General features: G+C 46.9%; 1 protein-coding gene across 2 annotated transcripts in view; it reads right to left on the bottom strand.

The window, feature by feature from the left end:
- TMEM40 (transmembrane protein 40) overlaps nucleotides 1-18,954 on the bottom strand; it is a 32,943-nt gene extending 13,989 nt beyond the window's left edge. Inside the window, exons 1-3 of one of the 2 annotated variants that reach the window (XM_055343835.1) lie at nucleotides 18,652-18,954; nucleotides 2,717-2,797; nucleotides 1,927-2,058 (exon numbers count right to left, since the gene is read on the bottom strand). In XM_055343835.1, the coding sequence (XP_055199810.1) occupies nucleotides 1,927-2,058; nucleotides 2,717-2,789 (205 nt within the window). In that variant the 5' untranslated portion in view covers nucleotides 2,790-2,797; nucleotides 18,652-18,954. The remainder of the gene's footprint in view (nucleotides 1-1,926; nucleotides 2,059-2,716; nucleotides 2,798-18,651) is intronic. The other variant, XM_055343834.1, reaches the window with a different exon arrangement.
- Nucleotides 18,955-21,274: the final 2,320 nt, after the last annotated feature.

Genomic DNA, 21,274 nt, shown 5'->3' with positions numbered 1-21,274 from the left:
ATGTATCAATCACTGTTTATGTTTTCAGTAAAGCATCCAGTGAACAGTAGGCTTTAGTAGCTAAGGGTTGAAGGAGTCCAAAGTTACAGGCAGATTTCAACTGTGTGGGGAGTCAGGGTCCTTAGCCCTTGTGTTGTTCAGGGGTCAATTATACTTTTTATTTATTTTTTTAAAGATTTTATTTATTTATTCATAAGAGACCAGAGAGAGAGAGAGAGAGGCAGAGACAGAAACAGGCTCCATAGAGGGAGCCCGACATGGGACTCGATCCCAGGTCTCTGGGATCATGCTCTGGGCTGAAGGCAATGCCAAACCACTCAGCCACCTGGGCTGCCCTCAATTGTACTTTTTAATGAAGGCAGTGGCTTCCTTTCCAGTCCATGAGGAGGTTGGCTACAGATAAACCCACTGGGCCCACCAACCACTCTCTTTCCTCTGTCTAGAGAAATAAGCATAGATTTTATGGTCTTGAGCCTCAGTCTCATGATTTGAATGTGAGGATGTGATGCCAGGGCTCTGCAAGCATTTTTTAGGATTTAGCCTGAGAATTCTTTCTTCATATAAAACCTTAGGCCCAAGCCCACTCTGTAAAGCAGATCTTAGTGCAGGCATTCTGACGGAAGAGTAGACCAGAGCCTACCCCTTAGAACCCCTGAGTCCTAGGAAGACCTCCAGGGACCCCGAATTGGTTACTGAGCCCTCTGACAGCAGGTCAATTAGCCTCCACATGCCTCAATTTCCTCACCTGTAAAATGGGAATAATAGCACCTTCCTCAGTGGGTCTCTATGAGAATTAACAGAGTTATTACATGTAAAGTGCTTGAAACAGTACCTGGCACATAGTACATGTTCAGTAAATGCTAGCCATGATGTTGCTGCTGCTACTACCAATTCAGCCTCTCATTTTGAATTAAAAGAATAAAAATGAAAGGACATTCTTTCTCTTGGAGAACAATGTGGCAATTTGCAATCAAGACCCAATGGAAGATGTACCTTCCTGAAGGACTCATGGGGGAATTGATGCTAAAGACACAATTTGTGTGAAAAATTCAAAAAGCAAAAAAGCCTTTGAGCAAGGATGCTTATGAGCATGGTAAACTGGTGGTAAGGTTGGTGGATAATCCTAACAGTTGTTTTTTAGAGCTTTTACTATGTGCTAAATGCTGAAAGTTTACATGTGTAAATGTAATCCTCACAATAATCCCGTGAGGTAGTAACTTCTGTTACCATCCCCAATTTACAGAGGAGGACCCCAAGGCATATAGGGTTTAGCAATTTACCCAAGGACACATAGCTAGGGAGTAGCAAAGAAAGGATTGAGACCAGGTAGGCTGCTTGAATAGACAGGTGCATTGAGTTCAACACCAGAGTGCTCCTGATAAACCTGAATGTTACTTTATATGAGATGCAGCCACTCGAGGCTTTTTGGTAAGCATGAATCTTAGCTGCAGAGATATTACAGAATAACATGTCAGAATGCCCAGGATATGAGAGCAAAACATTTTATTTTATTCATTTTTTAAAAAAGATTTTATTTATTTATTCATTAGAGACAGAGAGAGAGAGGCAGAGACACAGGCAGAGGGAGAAGCAGCCTCCCTGTGGGGAGCCTGATGTGGGACTCGATCCTGGGACTCCAGGATCACACCCCGAGCCTAAGGCAGATGAGCCACCCAGGCATCCCAAGAGGAAAAATTTTAAACAGAGGACAAAGTTGTCTATATGGTCAGTTATAACTGTGTACAAATCATGTGTACTGATAGGTGGGGTCTGGAAGGGGATACAGAAAAAGAGAATTAAAGTATCAAGGTGGGAGATTATGGGGCATTGTTTTTCCATGTAAATGCTTTTCTTGAATAATACTGTGAACATATATATATATATATATACACACACATATATACATATATATAAATATTACTATACCTGAGGAAGAGGATGATGAGGAGGAGGAGGAAGATGAGGAGGAGGAAGAGGTAGAAGACTTGTGTCTCTTAGGTTGTTCTTGGGAAAGGAGTCCAGCCTCCCTGTCTGGCTTGTAGAAATCCGTCTCTTCATCTAGGAAGCACATATAGAAAACGATGAGTGTTCTTTCCCTTCCCACCCCAGTGACCACCAAGAGCTCCCCAGGTATCTACTTGGACTTGGAGGTCAGGAATGACCAGATTCTCTGGACACTTTCCCTAAACTCGTAGGGCCAATGGAAGGTACAGAAGATCAGAGCTCTCAGAGGCCCTAGAGGCTCTAGGAAGCTCCAAGGCACAAATTTCTCTGAATATAGAGACCGGAGAGCCTTCTAAGCCCCCTATTCTGCCCAGAGGCCACTAAATTGTGTACAATAGTTGTCAATTTAGGATGCAGTATAAATTATAGGGCAGGGATGATCTGGTCAAGTGAATCTTCTCATTAACCATTCTGGAGTAGCACAGGAACCTTCCTGCCTTCTGAGGACCCTCACTAGTGCCAACCCAAACCTCCAGAGCCCTCTTGAGATTTGGGGAGCAAATGAAGGTCCCCAAAGCTATAAAGTTCTAGGGGATGGACTGAACCAAGCATATGTGTATGTGTGTGAGGAAAACATTACTTCTCCAGAGGATTCAACTGTGACTTGAGCCATTATGCCACATGAGAGGAACAGATCTTCTTCAGTTCCACCCACTGCTGGACTCTACCTCCCATGTGGCTTTGCCCAGAGGGTGAGAGAAGGCGAACATACAGTCTAGGTCTTCTGTTTCTGCATGGACTCGACTGTCATCTTGAGTCTGGGAGGAAGGTCCTGAAGTTTCCATGATTTTCCCTGGAGGAATAACAATAATAAGTAATTAATGAATGTCACCTTAGTTAATCCCCTTAACATAGAAAAAGATTGGCAAAGAAAGAAGAAAATAACAAGTGGGTGGCTCATTCAGTTAAGCATCTGCCTTCTGCTCAGGTTATGATCCCAGGGTCCTGGGATACAGACAGCAAGACAGTATTGTGTTCAGTGCTCAGTGGCGAGTCTGCTTCTCCTTCTCCCTCTCCCTCTGCCCTTCCTCACTGCCCCTGTCTCATGCGTGTGTGTGTGTGTGTGTGTGTTTGTTTGTGTGTGTGTGTGCTCTGTCTCTCAAATAAGTAAATAAAATCTTTAAAAAAATAAAAAAATAAAGTGTCCTTAAATGTAAGGATACTGTGATTTTTATGATGAAATTACATGATGTCTGGCACTTTCTTCAACATAACCTTGCTGAGGAGACTGAGGTCATAGGTAGAGATCCAAATAAACACATACCATGAGTTAATAGTTACTGGAGCTATATCAAAATATAAATAGTGGCTATCTCTGAGTGGTGGTATTATGGGTATATTTAGCTTCTTATTTTCATTTTACATTTTCTAAATTTTTAACAGTATTGTTCTCATTGTAATAAAATCGCCAATAATTTTTCCTTATGTACTTAAAAATGTAATATGCCAATATCTTGTTTCAGTGTAGTACTTCATTGATGAGGGAGCAGAAGGCCAGCTGGGGACAAAGCACCAGCTGATACCCTGCAAGATCCTCCCCACTCCCACCCTGGCCACTCCTGGGTGGGATATGAGTGACATTCCTCCAGGAAGTTCCCAACTGTCTTAATGTTAATGCCTTGCTAAGAGGGAAAAACAACATGACAATGGCAAAGCCTCCAAATCCTGTGAGTCTTCCTTAGCATCTGAAAATCCTTCTGAAATCTCTCTTTTCCCTACCTCCCCTAACTTCCAAGTATATAATCAGCCACCCCTCACAAGTTTGGGGCAGTAGCTCTTCCTGCCCAAGGGTCCTGTCTGGGGCTTTAATAAAACCACCATTTTGAACAAAAGACATCTCAAGAATTCTTTCTTGGTCATCGGCTCCAGACCTCACCCCACGAAACCTCACCTATGTTTCAAAACTACATCATTGATGGTCTTTCCAAGGATTTATCTGAACCTGGTCATAAACCAGTTAAGTAGGAATTGGGATTACCTGCTCCTCACAGTTGAATTATAATTTCTAGACAACGAAATTTCCCCAAAGATTGTCTTATTTGACAATTACAATAACCCTGCAAGGTATGTTTTATTATTCCTGTTTTATAGAGGCACCAGAACTCATAGTCTATCTAATACACCCCAAGATGTTGGTCTAGGGCACAAAACAAAACAAAAAAAAGGCCACCCTGGCGTTCAGCCCTGCTGGAATGCCTGTCAGGATTAGGGATGCAAGCAGTGAAGGTAAGGGCAGGAAGCAGGCACTTGAAGGTGAAGAGCAAAATTTGGGAACCTGTCCCTTCAGGACACTACACTCTGTATGTACCTTCCCAAAATTGTGAGAGGAGCTAGAGGCAACTATGGAGGCTGGCCTCCAGGTGAGGCTACAAGAAGGCCCTAACCGTGGCCTTGGAAAATCCAAATGGCCAACTTCCGTCAGCTAGTGCTCTCCCCTGGGGAAAATACATGAAGTGGAGCTCCCCTCCAAAACCTTTATTTTAGTTGGGCACATGGCCAGCCAGCTAGAGACTACCAGCATCCCTTGAAGCTGAGTGTGGCCATTTGACTACAATGGAATCCTGCCAATGGAATGTGGGTGGATAGGATATGCATGGTGGTGAGCCCAGAAGTGTTTAATGGTTCTCCAGAAAAAAGAAAAAAGTACACATACATGCACACACACACACATTTGTTATATATTTTGCTGATATAAAAAATGTATAGCATACAGTTCCAAATAATAAAATATACAGTACTCTTTATTGCAAATTCCACATACCTGGAATTTCAGTGGGCTTTGGAATTTCTTGCAAAACCCACCCTCAGTTTTTATAAGTCCACTGCCAACAACAGTGTCACAAAATCAGACTATTGATGAATTTTTGATTACTACCAGGTTCAGCAAAAAAGTTGCCAATATCAATGATAGAACAGGAGTACTTCCCATGTGAATGTTAGCTGCTGTTTTCTTTCACATTAACAAGACAAAAGTGAATCAACTAAGGCATTTGTTTGAGGCAAACTATTGCCCCAAACTATTGTGGTGCCCCACAAATTCTTTTTCTTATAATGAGAACTTTTAAGATCTATTCTTTAAGAGGCACCTGGGTGGCTCAGTGGTTGAGCAACTGCCTTTGGCTCAGGGCGTGATCCCAGAGTCCTGGGATCCAGTCCCACATCGGGCTCCCTGCAGGGAACCTGCTTCTCCCTCTATGTCTCTGTCTCTCTGTGTCTCTCATGAGTAAATAAATAAAATCTTTTAAAAAAGCAAATCTGTTCTTTTAACTTTCGAATATGTAATACCATATTGTTATTATTATTTAAAGATTTATTTATTTATTTGAGAGAGAAAGTGCATGAGAAGTGGGAGGAGCAGAGGCAGAAGGGAGAATCTCAAGCAGACTCTACACTGAGCACCAAGCTCTGTGAGGGTTTGATCCATCACCCTGAGCTCATGATGACCCAAACCAAATTACAATAACCCTGCAAGGTATGTTTTATTATTCCTGTTTTATAGAGGCACCAGAACCCATAGTCTATCTAATACACCCCAAAATGTTGGTCTAGGGCACATTTGGTCATGTGCCCAAATGAGCAGACCCTTAAATGACTGAGCCACCCAGGAGCCCCCTGCAATACCATATTATTATTAATTATAGTCACTATGTTGAACATTACATCCCTATGACTTATTTATTTTATTACTGGAAGTTCATACCTTTTGACTGCCCATTTCATCCATTCCCCATCCCCACCTCTGGCAACCACCAATCCATTCTCTGTATCTGTGAGTTTGGGTTCTTTGTAAATTTGTTTGTTTTTGGTACAGAATCTACTCTCAATCTACCAAGACCTTGGCAAGACAACAGCCTTCCCTGTGCCTCAGAGGTGGACCACCTAGGTTTGGATCCTGACACATTGGTTTGTGGGATCTTGAGCAAATGACAATCTCTTATTGGCTCAGTTTCCTCCTTTGTCGTATGAGAACAATAATAGTGCTTATCTCATAGTGTTGTTGTGAAAATGGCATGAATTAAAACATGTAAGGCAATTAGACCAATGCTTGGTATAGAGCAGGCATGGAATAAATGCCAGCTGAGATGATTTCAGGCCTCCAGACCTAGGCCATTCTTTCTTATTGTCAAAAGTGTATCTGACCTTCCAAGCACAGCTCAAGTGCCATTTTCTTTTTTTTTTTTTTTTGAAAGATTGTATTTATTTATTCATGAGAGACATAGAGAGAGAGAGAGTGAGGCAGAGACACGGGCAAAGGGAGAAGCAGGCTCCATGCAGGGAGCCCGACATGGGACTCGATCCAGGGGTCTCCAGGATAACATCCTGGGCTGAAGGTGGTGCCAAACCGCTGAGCCACCCGGGCTGCCCTCAAATGCCATTTTCTTTATGAAGCCCTGTGCTAGTTGCCTTACCAATTCCCACCCTCCTTCCCCCACTCCCTTAATCCTCCTTCCCCCAGAACCCCTGCCCTTCTTTCTTGCTAACAAAACTGTAGTTTTGTTCATCAGGACATCGTTACATCAGGAGTGGCAACAAGACAGTATTTGTATAGTGGCAAGAGCATGTGCTTTGGGGTCAGACACACCAGGATCCAACCACATTCCTGTCACCTGTGCACAGGATGACCTTGAGCATAGCAGTCACCTTCTCTTAGTTCTGGTTACCTCAATTGTGAACGAGGAATGGTAGTACCTTAAGGAGGAAAGGTAGCTAATGCCTGCCCTTAGCAGTACTCAGTAAATGAAAGTTTCTTCTTCTACAGACCTCCTCTTACCCTCAGACATTCGGTGTCCAGCCTCAGCCCAGCCCATGCCCCGTCAAAATTGTATCTGACCTTTTAGACACAGCTAAAATATCACCTCCTTTACAAAGCCCTATGTTAGTTGCCTGACCAGTCCTCATCTTCCCTTCTCCACCCTCTTAATCCTCCTCCACCCCCCATCAGCCCTGTTTTCTTGCTAACAAAACTGCAGATTTGTTTTTCCAGCTCCAGTTAGTTACTTGTTTTGTCAGCCTCCCTTGTAGCTGAAGTTGGCTGGGGTTCTGGGAAGGGTTTTGCTTTTCCTGACAAAAGAAGCCAACAGTGCTGGTGCTGTGTCTTGCCTCTCCTTCCTTCCTTGAACATAAATGTGATGGCAGGAGCAACAGTGGCCACCTTATGACCATGAGGAAAAGCCAAAGTAATTGCAGAGATGTTGTTGAGCTGCCAAGCCCTTGCCAGCAGCTGCCTGCTTTCTTGTTATTTAAGGAAAATAAAACTTTATAGTCAAGATTTTTGATATGAACTTTCCTTCTCTTACAATATGTCTGTTAATTGATCACCTACTGTGTGCTAGAACTGGGGATATATGGTGAACAAGTTGCATCCTTGTCCTCAAGGAATTTCTTGATGGATCAGGAGCCTGTGGGAACCCAGGGGCCAAATCAGACCAGGGTCAGTCAGGGAAATTTCCTGAAGGAGGGAATGCTGGGGTGAGTTTAGAAGGGCCAGAGGGGGGATCCCTGGGTGGCTCAGTGGTTTGGTGCCTGCCTTTGGCCCAGGGCATGATCCTGGAGTCCCAGGATCAAGACCCATGGCCGGCTCCCTGCATGGAGCCTGCTTCTCCCTCTGCCTATGTCTCCGCCTCTCTTCTCTCTCTGTGTGTCTTTCATGAGTAAATAAATAAAAATCTTAAAAAAAAAAAAAAAAAAAGAAGAGCCAGAGGGGACAATATGCAAAGGCATAGAGGCAAGAGGCCTTGTCCCACATGGGAAACAGTGGCAGGAAGCAACTCTAAAGAAGAAGGAGGTTGGGGGGAGGCCCAGGGAGCACCCCCACCTTGTCTCTGGGCATGCTGCTCTCCTGAGCCTAGTCAATTCTGCCTTGTGCCAGACTTGACTTTCTTAGAGTAGGGCACCTTGTTGCACAACTCCAAGGACCACTATTCTTAGTCACACACAGATCTCTGCTAAGGGCTCAGCAGGATGCATCCCCTCCACTAGAGCCTGAACCCAGCCAGGGGGGTAGGGACAGAGACTAAGACTGATTCATTTCTGGGTCCCCTGAGGCCTGCACAGGACCTGGCAAAAAGCAGAAATGATGATGATGATGATGATGACAATGACATCAACAAGTACTTCCCAACTGCCAAGCAACCATCTGAGCACATTACAGGTGTCCTTTCATATACTCCTCACCACAACTCTGGGACAGCTCGCTATGGTGTTGCCCACTTTAGAGATGGCGTGGGGAGACTAAGGAACTTTCTCAGGGCTGTAGCTAGTAAGTGGTTGAGCAAAGGTAGTTGCTCTGTCTGTGTTGGGAGGTGGAAGGAGTGAAGCTGTCACCTCTACTCAGGCCCCTGTCATTAGCACTGGAATGAAGCCACTAAGTCATGGGAGTGCTATGCAAATGATGATGGCTTGTAGTCAGACATTGGTGGGGCCCTGAGCAGTGTCCTTAAGGCCAGGGGAACTTCCTCAGGAAACTCATCCAGCAGAAGGGAGGAAAATGGAGCTTTTGTGAAGATTGGACCTGAGGGAGCCCTCTTTCTCCTTTTAGTGTCCTCACCCCATCCCTCCTCTACCCACATTTGTATTATAAGAAAGGATAAATGGAATTTAAAAAAGTTAAAGCTCAAGAATCAGTGCACATGGGATGCCTGGGTAGCTTAGCAGTTGAGCATCTGCCTTCAGCTCAGGGCGTGATCCTGGAGACCCAGAATCAAGTCCCACATCGGGCTCTCTGCATGGCGCCTGCTTCTCCCTCTGCCTATGTCTCTGCCTCTCTCTCTGTGTGTGTCTCTCATGAATAAAAAAATAAAATCTTAAAAAAAAAAGAATTAGTGCACAGGGCAATGCATAACTCAAAAGGACAGCACTCACAGTGGAGCATCAGCCACTAGCAGAGGGATGTCTGGGACAGGTTTCAAAGCTCAAGTTCACCATGTGCAACCTCCTCTGGAGCAAGATGGATGGTGGGGTGTTGAGACAGGAGAAGTGAAGAAAGCAGAAGGAGGAAAGAGAACACAGTATGTTCCCCAAGATCTTATTTCATGAGTGCAAGGCTTATATTATGCAGCAAGAAGCTGAGTTTCATATAGACAAGTGACTTGTTCTAGGTCTCCCAGCTGACAGGTGGTCTCGAATCAAAACCCTGCTCCAGCAAAGAACCCCATTCCCTGACCCTGGTTAGAGGCTCCTAAAGCCCCCTCTTGCAGGTGCTCCCCCCCCATCTGAGGCTCATCCTACAAGGAAATGGATGCCTGACTTCCTAGCATGTTTCTCCCAAAGACCCGGCCCTGCTGAGTCACTGGTGGTGCCAGGGCCTCTGTACCCACAGGTCTTGCTAAACTGGATTTCCCCTTTGGTTCAGCCTACATTTTCTAAGCTCCTACTGTCACAAGGGACTGGGCCCATGGTTGGATACTCGGGGACACCAAGCTGTCACAGCGTCAACAGTGATTTCGCCGCCCAGCTCAGATAATACCCACTCTACATGAGGAGCAAGTGAGCTGGGTGGCACAGAGAGAGAGAGGCAGAGACACAGGCAGAGGGAGAAGCAGGCTCCATGCAGGAAGCCTGACATGGGACTTGATCCCGGGTCCCCAGGATCAGGCCCTGGGGCCGAAGGCGGCGCTAAACTGCTAAGCCTCTTGGGCTGCCCTCAAATAATCTTTACACCCAACGTGGGGCTCGAACTCACCACTCCATGATCAAGAGCCTCATGCTCTACTGACTAAGCCATCCAGGTGCCCCACCCCTCTTCCACTTTTAAGGACCCTTGTGTCATTGTGACATTGGGCCCACCCAGGTTGTCCAGGATCATCCTCCTAAATTAAGGTTAGCTGATGAGCAACCTTACTTCCACCTGGATTGTTAATTCTCCTTTGCCAGGTAACCTTAGTTTCCAGGGATTAGGATGCAGATATCTTTGGGGGCGGTTACTCAGGTTGTCACAGTCTCTAACCCTAGTGCCTGCCACAGCCTGGAGCCCTGCAGGGGCTAAATGTCTTCCTTCTTATTCATTAGAGACACACTGAGAGAGGCAGAGACATAGTAGGAGGGAGAGGCAGGCTCCCTGAGGGGAACTTGATGTAGGACTCAATCCCAGGACCCTGGGACCATGACCTGAGCTGAAGCCAGATGCTAAACAACTAAGCCACTTGGGTGCCCCACATCTTCCTTTTTTTTTTTTTTTAAGATTTTATTTATTTATTCATGAGACACACACACACACAGACACACACAGAGAGAGAGAGAGAGAGAGAGAGAGAGACCGAGAGAGAGAGAGAGATAGACAGAGAAGCAGGCAGAGAAGCAGGCTCCATGCAGGGAGCCCGATGTGGGACTTGATCCCGGGTCTCCAGGATCACACCCTGGGCTGAAGGCGGCGCTAAACAGCTGAGCCACCCAGGCTGCCCCCACATCTTCCTTCTTAAACCAGGTTCCCTCTCTGGCTCCACCATGCTCCCGGGAACCCCCCAAACTTCAAAGATAGAAGGATGCCCTGGCTCCTTTCTCCCAAATAGCCAAAGCCTCAGTTTATCCCATTTTTCCTTCAAGAAGGCCTGGCTTTTCTGTTCCTACTGCTTCCCTCCCAAGAGATCTGATAAGGAGACTGAGGGTTTTGGAGTTGGTTATAACTGTGTTCTTATTCCTGTCCCTTAGATGCCTGGCTCCTCTATAAAATGGAGTATTAATATATGTCCCCACGAGTGTTGTGGAGATTAAATAATACTGTGCCTAGAATACTGGCACTTAATAAATAAGAGTATCCCCTCCCCTTGCTCATGCTCAATGTCTTCCTCATTTGTTGATGATCCAATTTCCCTTAGGAGCACAGTTGACAGGGCAGATTCCCAGGATTCTTTCCTTTGGAGGTTCCTGCTCGGGGGCTGGTGTTAGGAGCCAAGTTAGGGTTAGGATATGGCTAGGGGAAGTCTGCATTATTAACAAAGGCAACATCTGCTAGGCAGCGTGTGGTCCACTCAGACCACTAGAACTTTTCCCCTAAGTGTTAAAATAGTCTCCCTGCCTGCCTCTGGCCTTGCCCTTCCAAACACATTGCTGGAATGCCCTGGCCTTTAGTTTCCCCGTGTGTAGAAGTTGGGCTGTCCTCTACAAGTTTCTTCCAGCTTTGACATTCTAGGAAAATAGTGGTCCCCTGGTTTTCATGATTCATCTGGTCAGCAAAGAACTTTGGAACTCAGGGTTTATGAGACCTGCAGGAAAGCCCAGAAGAGCATGTTCTAATAATAAGATACATATGGTATATGGTATCTTGTAGGGAACAGAGGCCCTTGGAATGCTCCAAGAAAAAAGGAGATTTTGTATTCAAAGAAGTTGGTTCAACACTGCTTTCCATCACTGCTTTCCATACCCACCTTATTGCAGCTCCAAAATGTATGACTGTGCGGGCAGCCTGGGTGGCTCAGTGGTTTAGCACTGCCTTCAGCCCAGGGAGTGATCCTGAAGACCTGGGATCAAGTCCCATGTCGGGCTCCCTGCATGGAGCCTGCTTTTCCCTCTGCCTGTGTCTCTGCCTCTCTCTGTGTGTCTCTCTCATGAATAAATAAATAAAATCTTTAAAAAAATGTATGATTGTATGATTGTGTATTAAAGGCTCTGAAAAGGAGCACCTGGGTGGCTCAGTTGGCTGAGCATCTGCCTTTGGCTTGAATGATGATCCCAGGATTCTGGGATCGAACCCTATATCAGGCTACCTGCTCAATGAAGAGCCTGCTTTCTCTCTACCTCTGCTGCTCCCCCTGCTTGTGCTCACCATCTCCCTTTCTCTGTCAGATAAATAAATAAAATCTTAAAAATAATAATAAAATAAAGACTCTGAGAAGGGCTGCAGGAGAAAAAGCTCTTTCACACTATTAATTCCAACCCTTCCCCAAAACATGCAAGTGCACAGTCCTTTACTCCAGAACGTGGTTCAGTATAGTCTGACGCAGCTTTGGGAAATGCCGTCGGCTTCAATCCTTGACGTTCTCTAGGTCAGCCTTTCCATCCTAGAGTCCCAGCCTGGGCACTGCTGCAGTGCCAATTCCCTCATCCGGAGTTCCTCCACCTCCATCAGGACAGTTGGGGAGGGGAATAAATCAGAAACAGACCCTCGGAAACGAGGGGCATGGAACAGAAATGGTCTTTTCACCAGCTTTGGGATCCCAAGGTGTGGGTGGTAAATCCTCCCAACAACCCCAGGCAGGGCTCGGGGTGGGGGTGGGGGAAGAAACTGAGTCAGCTGTCATGAGATCAAGAACATGGTCCTGGCCCTGTTTCCAACTCACCCTGGGCCCTCGGGCACAGCACTCTCCCTTCTAGGTTCTTATTCTCATCTACAAGACAGAGAATAATGTCATTTATGTTATTTATATCTTGGAATGCATGTATGGGGTTGTGGGTAGGAAAGTACATGGTAAAATTACCATGCCCTTTTGCCAGAACGTTATACTGAGAGGTATGTTTTTTTTTTTTAAGATTTAAAAAAAATAAAAATTAAAAAAAAAGATTTTATTTATTTATTCATGAGAGACAGAGTGAGGCAGACACAGGCAGAGGGAGAAACAGGCTCCATGCAGGGAGCCTGATGCAGGACTGGATCCCGGGTCTCCAGGATCACACTCTGTGCCGAAGGCAGGTGCTAAACCGCTGAGCCACCCAGGGATCCCATACTGAGAGGTATCTTGATTAAGTCACTGCTTCAATGGGGGCTGACAGAGCCTTTTGAATTCATGCTTTATCACTTTACTTCTCAGCTTCACGAATTTAAGTAAATCACTTCTCTGAGACTCAGTTTCCTTGTCTGTAAAATAGGGATCAGTGTCATTGTCTTGCAGGGTTGCTGTGAAGATTGAAATTAAAAGGACTTTACTTCTGAGCTCCCTGGGAATAGGAATCGTGTTTTTCTTGCTCTCTCTTACATTCTAGCCCCTGGCTTAGACAAAGTGCTTCATAGTCATAAAAACAAGTCATAAAGTACTGAAATTAAGAGCTTAGAGACATGCTAGCCTAACAGAGTTTCTTTAGCAGCTCCCTCTTCACTTTATACTACTTGTTCATACCCCTTCTTCTTCCACACTCTCCCCTTTCCTGCCCCATGCTCACCCCACCCCACCCCCACCTCAGCTCCCCAGGTTTGGCGACCTCTCCCTTTCTCCAAGCTACAGGTCCACAGAGTTGTAGCCAGGAGACCAAAACTGAGGCCCAGAAAGGGAAAGGGACTTGCCCAGGGTCACACAGCAAGACGTCTAGATATGAACTCAGATCGGAGTCTGAAGTCAAGCGTGAGGGATCCCTGGGTGGCGCAGCGGTTTGGCGCCTGCCTTTGGCCCAGGGCGCAATCCTGGAGACCTGGGATCGAATTCCACATCGGGCTCCCAGTGCATGGAGCCTGCTTCTCCCTCTGCCTGTGTCTCTGCCTCTCTCTCTCTCTCTCTCTCTCTCTCTCTGTGTGACTATCATAAATAAATTAAAAAAAAATGAAGTCAAGCGTGAGGGGAACCTCACAGAGGGAAAGAAGGAAGATGCTTCAGTTTCCACCTCCTCCACCATCTTATCCCCAGTCCATCCAGGCAGTTTAATGGTGAGATAACAACCCACACTGCCTAGCCAGCTGACCACACACCAGATGGACCTGTTATGAATGTATATGACCCTTTTGGCCACAGGACACCCCACAAAGTAGCCAGGGCCTGAGGTTGCCTCTGAGCAGTGCAGGGTGGCACCTAGGCTGAACTAAAAAGGGACAAAATCAAGTCTGTGCTGAGAGAGGATTGGTTGAAGGCTGTTCATACAGAAAGACCTAGGAGTTCTAAAAGACCCTCTGAAAGGTAAATAAATGTCAGCACAATCATCTAACTTGGTGTCTAGCACATGGTAGGTGCATAAGCAATGTTTGTTAAAGTGTAATATGAGCCAACAAGGTGATAAAGCTACAGAGCAAAGCTAACAGTTTTAGGTCGTATCAACAGAAGGACAGTATGTAGTGAAGAAGGTGATCCATATCTCACCATCTCCCAACCTAGGTTCAATCCTGGGTTCTGAACAGAATAGAGTCTGGACAGAGATAATCCAGGGGACATGTGGGATATTAAGATCAAACCCAAGAGAAATGTCTGGAGGAGTAGGGCACTAAGCCTAGGTAAGGATAAGCATTGCATGGACAGACCTGGTCACCATCCCCAAGTGTTCACAGGGCTTCCTGCAGGACAGAGGGACTAGATAGGGCTATTGAGCTCCAGAGGTCAGGACCTCGGGATGTCACCAGGGCAGATTCCAGCTCAAGATATAAAATAATTTTATAAAATTCCTTTTTAAAAAAAGATTTTATTTATTTATTCATGAGAGACACACACACACACAGAGGCAGAGCCATAGGCAGAGGGAGAAGGAGGCTCCCTGCAAGGAGCCCAATATGGGACTTGATCCCGGGACCCCAGGATGCCTGGGTGGCTCAGTGTTTGGGTGTCTGCCTTCAGCTTGGGGCCTGATCTCAGAGTGCAGGGATGGAGTCCCATGTTGGGCTCCCTGCAGGGATGTGAGATTCAATCCCAGGACCGGGACCATGCCCTGAGCCAAAGGCAGACGCTCAACCACTGAGCCACCCAGGCGTCCCATATTCCTACTTAACTTTTAACTAAAAATCACTAACAGTATCTAGTTCAACCCTGATGTGCACTCAGGCACTGAATGTCATGCCTACTAAGTGGGGTTCCCAAGGCCAAGGGGAAGCTCCACAACAGACAGGTCTGCTGTGGTCCTGTCTTTCATTTCTCTATGGTCAGCCTACTGCAATGTATTGCGGCACCCTGGTGCCAGGTTGGGTGGATCTGAGCATTGAACAATGCGTTTTAACTGAATCAGCTCCTGCAGAGTGTATGAGTGGCTTCAAAGAGTCCCTGCAAAGAACCACGGATGTAGATAACTCTAATCCAGAGAGTGCAAGCGAGCAGCAGGAAAAGTGCTGGACAGACAAAAGTGCTCCCCACTCGAGGCCATCATCAGCCACCTTACTATGCTGAAAACAATGATGAATGGGATCTCATACACACGGTATGGCTTACTGAAATAATAATAGAACTACTGGCAAGGTGGACTTCCATCCACTGTTGTTGGTGATTAAATTCACACTGAGTGTATATTGGACCTTTGGACATTAGCTAATCATCACAGTATTTGTATATCATTTCTAAATCTATAAATATGCATCTGTTGGGGGTGCCTAAAGCATTTTTCTTTTTTTAAAAAGATTTTATTTATTTATTTGAGAGAGGGGTGGGAGAGGGAGAGAGAGAGAGAGAGAGAGAGAGAGAGAGAGAGCACAGCACACAAGCGGTGGGGAGAGGCAGATGGAGAAGAAGATTCCCCACTGAACAGGAAGCTCAATGCAGGACTCGATCCCAGGACACCCCGGGATCATGACCTGAGCCAAAGGCAGATACTTAACTGACTGAGCCACCCAGATGTCCCTAAACCATTTTTCTTGAGAAGCATGTACAATCAAAAAGTGTGGCAGGAGGGGTGCCTGGGTGGCTCAGTGGTTGAGCACCTGCCTTTGACTCAGGTCAGGATCGTGGAGTCCCAGAATCGGTCTGGTCTGCCTCAGGCTTCCTGCGGGGAGCCTGCCTCTCCCTCTGCCTAGGTCCCTGCCTCTTTCTCTGTCTCTCATGAATAAATAAATAAAATCTTTAAAATTTAAAAAAAAAAAAGTGTGGCAGGAGCACCTGGGTAGTTCAGTTGCCTGGGTGTCTGACTCTTGATTTTGGTGCAAGCTGTGATCTCAGGGTCGTGGGGCAGAGCCCTGTGTCAGGCTCTGCATGCTGGTTATGGAACCCACTTAGGATTATCTCTATCCCTTTCCCTCTGCACCACTCCCTTCCCTGCCCAGTTTTCTAGCTCTCTCTCTTCCTCTCTCTAAAAAAATTAAAAAAAAAAAAAGTGTGACAACCATTACTCCAGATCCTTAGACCCAGTTAGATACTAGAGGATGCTGGGATGCTGGTCCCTGTTTGGGTTTTGGGGCTGAATCAGATTTGTTTCAGATTTAGGAACTAAGAAAAACTAGGGGGGAGTGTGCCCCCCAATAAAAATTGTTGAGCCTCTCCCCCCACAACATTTGGAGATTAATGGAAAGAAACCAAAAGCTCTTTTTTTTTTTTTTGAAACCAAAAGCTCTTAAAAGGTTTTCCCCAGCTCTGACTCTCCAAGGTGGGTGCCTATTTAAACAGCCAGAGCCAGTCCAGCCTCCTTTCTCATTCTGTCATCTAAGTTTCTCTGTCTGTCTCCTCTCTCTTTTCCATCTTTTTCTCTGGTCTCTCTCTCTCCCTCCCTCCCCACCAACACATATGCAATTGACAACAGCAAAAACCAGAAAAGAGGCATCCAGTTTAAGAGAAGGAGATTGCTCGGTCTTTAATGTCAGACAGACCTGGATTCAGTTCCCACCGCTATCCTCCACAGACTGAGATCATTGCATGGCAGCTACATTCATTCTCAGAGCCTCAGAATCCTCCCCTGGAAAAAAACGCATGCCTGCAACTCAACAATAAAATGACAACCTACTTTTAAAATGGTCAAAGAATTTGAACAGACATTTCTCTGAAGAAATGGGCAGTAGCACTTGGAATGATGTTCAACATCTTTTTATTAAGAGAAATACAAATCAAAACCACAATGAGAGGGCACCTGGCTGCCTCAGTTGGAAGAGCATATGAGTCTTAATCTTGGGGTTATGAGTTTGAGCCCTATGTTGGGTGTAGAGATTACTTAAATAAATAAAACTTGAAAAACAAAACAAAACTGCAATGAAATACCATTTCATACCCTCTAGGATGGCTACAATAAGAAATCCAGATAATAACAAGGGCAGACAAGGATGTGGAAAATTTCAAGCCTTCATGCACAACTGGTGGGATTGTAGAATGATACAGCCACTTTGGGAAAGTTTAGTGATTTCTCAAAATGTCAAACGTAGATTCACCATATGACCCTGCAAGTTCACTCCTAGGTATACACTCAAAAGAAGTGAAGACCTATGTCCACACAAAAATTCATACACCAATGTCCTTGGCCGCTTTATTCATAATGGCCACAAAGTGGAAACAACCCAAGCTGATGAATGAATAAACAAAATATGATACAATCGTACAACACCATTCAGCCAGAAAGAGGGAAGAAATGCTGATAACAGACTACAACATGGGTAAACCTTGAAAGCATGATGCTAAGTGAAATAAGCCAGCCAAAAGTATGATATAATCCCATTTATATAAAATGTCCAGAATAAGCAAATCCTTACAGATAAAATCCACAAAGTAGGTTAGTGGTTGCCAGGGGAAGGAGGAAATGCAGGGTGACTGCTAAAGGGTCTGGGGTTTATTTGGGCTTGACAAAAATTCTAAATTAGATAGTGGTAATGGTTGTACCACTCTGTGAATATAGAGTTAGTAAAAAACACTGACTTGGACACTTTAAAAGTGTGAATCTGATGGCATGTGAATGAGATCTCAATAAAGTTGTTACTGAAAAAAAAAAAAAGAATGAGGCCTTCCCCCCTACCCCCCATAAGGTTTCTATGAAAGTGGAGTGAGGCCTCTGGCAACAGGATGCCCAGCACATCCCCAGGGTGGAGCCCATGCGGGAGAGAGAGCGCTCTTTTACAGTGGCCTGGAGAGGATTTGAGAGCACAGGTACCCGGGCGTTTTAGAGGGCTACGCCGGCCCCAGTTCCACGAGTTTCAGAGACAAGAGGGATCCCATTACTTATAGATCTGTTTGGTTTGGACCCAAAACAAAACACCGCACACTTCCCTCACCGCAACTCCCCACCAACACGCACTCCTGACTCAACAGTTTTCTGGCAGTTTCTAAACAAAGCAGTATAAAATAACCAGCACGTGCCTATCATCTTTCTTACCCCCCTTAAAAAGAAATCGGATTGGCTGGAGGCCTGAAGGCCAATTGAGAGGAGAGGGGTTGGGATGCCCCCTCGGAGCGCGGGGTGGGGGTGGGGTGGGGCTCCTGATGCAGGTGGGGGGGTGGGAGCGGGACAGGGAGGGGTGGGGCTCCCCTCCCCCAAGGCCTGGCTCTGCCTCTTCAGCATTTTCTCCCCAAAAGTGCCTTTGAGCCCAAAGCTGAGGAGACGGCTGGCTTCCTCATCCTCTCCAGCCCACCAGGCCGGGCAGGAGGGCGCCTTCGGAGGGGCCGGGAAGGCAGCGCCTTCGCTTGTTGGTCAAGCACAGAGACTGGGACGTTTTGACGGGAAACACCTTCGTCTTCCCAAGCGTTTGGTTCCACAAAGGCAGAGTGGGCGAAGCCTTCAGAGCCCTAGTTTGGCTCTTCATTTTACAAAAGGGGAAACTGAGCCATCAAAGGTTTTTTCTGAAGGTCCTGCAGCAGGTCAGCGACAGAAACAGGAGTTGGGTCACCTGCTGTGGCAGGACCTGGCCTGGCCGCAGCCTCAAGGCACCCCAGGGAGGTGCATATTTGTCATCCTCCCCCGATACTTCTAGAGGAGGAGGCAGGTGCTCAGCCAGCTAGGTAGGCGCAGAGCTGGGATCCAATCCAGGCCCACCGAGGAACCCCAAAATGTCAGGCCGGTGGAAGAGCCTGTCCTCCTAAAGATCAGCACTCCACTCGCCCCTCACCCGGCACGTCCCATTACCTGTGGTCCGGAGGCCGGTGTGGGCCGCCCGCGGAGCCGTGTGCGCAGAGCAGATGCCAGGCGGGCAGGGAAGAGCGCGGCCGCGGCCAGGCCACGCCCCCGTGACCGGGAGGGGCGGCGCGTGAGTTGCCCGGGGCCCCCCTCGCTCACCCGGGTGGCATTCCTTCCTGCTGGTGCTATCGGCCCCAGGCCTTCCTGTCTGACTGGAGTCTTCCTCCTGACACCCCAGGCACCGCAGATGGGGCGGCTAAACCCTCAGACCCGCGCCCTGGGCAGGGCCATGACTGCTGACTCAGGAGGGAGCGATGGAGGGGGTAGTCGCAGCGCCCTCGGCTGGGCCACGCTCTGGGCACAGAGAAGGTGGGGTGTGTTCCAGATTCCCACCTCGTTGGTGAGTCTGACTCAGGACCCAGCCGTGTGGGCCAACCCAGTGCTTTCCCAAGGGGTGAGCCGGGCAGGCAGCAGGACGGGAGGCCCCAGGGCTCAGAGGACTGGGGGACTCCTGTGAATGGGACTGGCGGTGCCCTCTCCTGGTGAGGAAACTGGGCAAAGGCTAGAATATCCATTGCCTTGTGGAGACAGGAAAAACACAGGTCCCAAGGGGGTGTGTGGGGGGGACTGACCTACAGTGAGCCCAAGAATAACCCCAGCTCAGCCTGCCTCTGCTGCTTACTGATCAATTTGGAAGTAGGACAGTAAACAAGTCCTACACTGTCCTGGGGAGCACCCAGGCCAGCTAGAGACAGGCCATGACAGGCCCCAACAGGGCAAGGCCCAGGGAGCTGTGGGTTCCCAGGAGGGCTTCCTGGAAGAGTCATTTGCATCTTAAGCTCAGGCCAAAATCTCAGTCATCCCTGACTCTGCGCTCTCATACTCTGTATCTGGCATATCTGGAAAACCCTGTTGGCCCCACCTTCAACATATCCCAAAGCCAACCTCTTGTCTCCACTTCCATGGCAACCACCCTGGTCCAGCCAATATGATCACTAGTCTGCTTCTGCCCTCAGCCTAGTAACTGTCCTAATCATGGCAACCAGAGGGATCCAGTTAGAACCTAAGTCAGTGGGGATCCCTGACTCAGTGGGGCTCAGTGGTTTAGCACCTGCCTTTGGCCCAGGGCATGATCCTGGAGTCCCAGGATCCAGTCCCACATCAGACTCCCTGCATGGAGCCTGCTTCTCCCTCTGCCTGTGTCTCTGCCTCTCTCTCTCTCTCTAATGAATAAATAAATAAAATCTTAAAAAAAAAAAAACAAACCTAAGTCAGCTCATGTTCCTCCTCTGCTCAGCACTCTTCCAGGGCTCCCACCTCACTCAGGATAAAACTCAAGTTCTTACAGAGCAGTCTACCATCTGGGACCCACCTTTTGTTCTCTATGACCTGCCTGAATTTCAATGACTCCCTTTCTCGCTCTGCCCCTCTACGACCAGGAACATGCCCCAACACTCTAGTTAGGTTCCACCCTCAGGGCCTTTGCACTGGCTGTTCCCTCTGCCTAGAATGCTTTTTCCCAAATAGCCACCTGGCTCCTTTCCTCACTTCTTCAAGTCTCGATTCAAATGTCACCTTCTCTGAGAGGCCTTCCTGACCACCCTGTACAAAGTAGGGGTGGCACCACCTTTCCCCATCATCCTGCTTTATCGATCGCCATCTTACATACTATATGTTTTTTGTTATGTGCATTTCCCCATTATGTATTGTTTGCTTCAGGACCTAGGGACGGTGTCTGACACATGGTAGGTGCTCAATAAATTTTGTTGAATGAATGATCTGAAAGGGAAGCCCAAGAAGTAAGGCAAGGGCATTCCAGGCAGAGGGAACCACGTGTGCAAAGGCTTAGAGGGAAGAGGCACTGCTTGTATTGAGGATCTGGAAATAACTCAGAACAGCAGGAGAGTCAGGGGCTGGAGGAGGGGAGAACAGAAAGCATCTAGAGGCAGGGCCTGGAGAGCTAGACCAAGGAGACTGGATGTTATCCTGAGAGTGATGGGGAGCCATAAAAGAGGAATATGATCAAATCTACATTTTAGACAACTAGGTGGCTGCTGTGTTATAGATTGGTGAAGCTGTGAGGGGCAGGCATCCAGGTGAGCACGAGCCATAACAGGAGAGATAAGGACCAGGGACAGGGTCACTGCACTGTCCCAAACAGTAGCCACCAGCCACGTATGGCTATGGAGCCCTTAAAATGTGGCTGGTCAAAATTGAGATGTGCTTTAAGTGTAACACACACACTGGATTTCCAAGACTTGCTATGAAAAACCAGAATATATAATAGTTCACTAATAATTTTTATATTAGTTACCTGTTACGTTGATATTTTGGATGTACTAGGTTAAAGAAAATATGTTATTAAAATTAGTTCCAAAAAAATAGTTCCACCTACTTCTTTTTGCTATTTTTGATGTAGTTACTGGAAAATTTAAAAATTTTTGTAGGTACATAGAACTCACAATATATTCCTATTGGACAGCCCTGATTTAGAAGGTAGAACAGGCGGGGCTAGGTTGATGGACTGTGAGAGTAAGGGAGACCCTCAGTCTAGTTATAGGTCTCCTCTGCCTTCCAGCTGCTCCTGTCTGATGAGACCATGTAGTCCAGAGGCAGAAAGAATGGGCTGCAG

The sequence above is a fragment of the Nyctereutes procyonoides genome, unplaced genomic scaffold (genome assembly GCF_905146905.1).
Source record: "Nyctereutes procyonoides isolate TBG_1078 unplaced genomic scaffold, NYPRO_anot_genome, whole genome shotgun sequence".
NCBI lineage: Eukaryota > Metazoa > Chordata > Mammalia > Carnivora > Canidae > Nyctereutes > Nyctereutes procyonoides.
The sequence above is the reverse complement of the archived record's forward strand: the minus strand, read 5'-3'. Positions and strand labels throughout refer to the sequence as shown.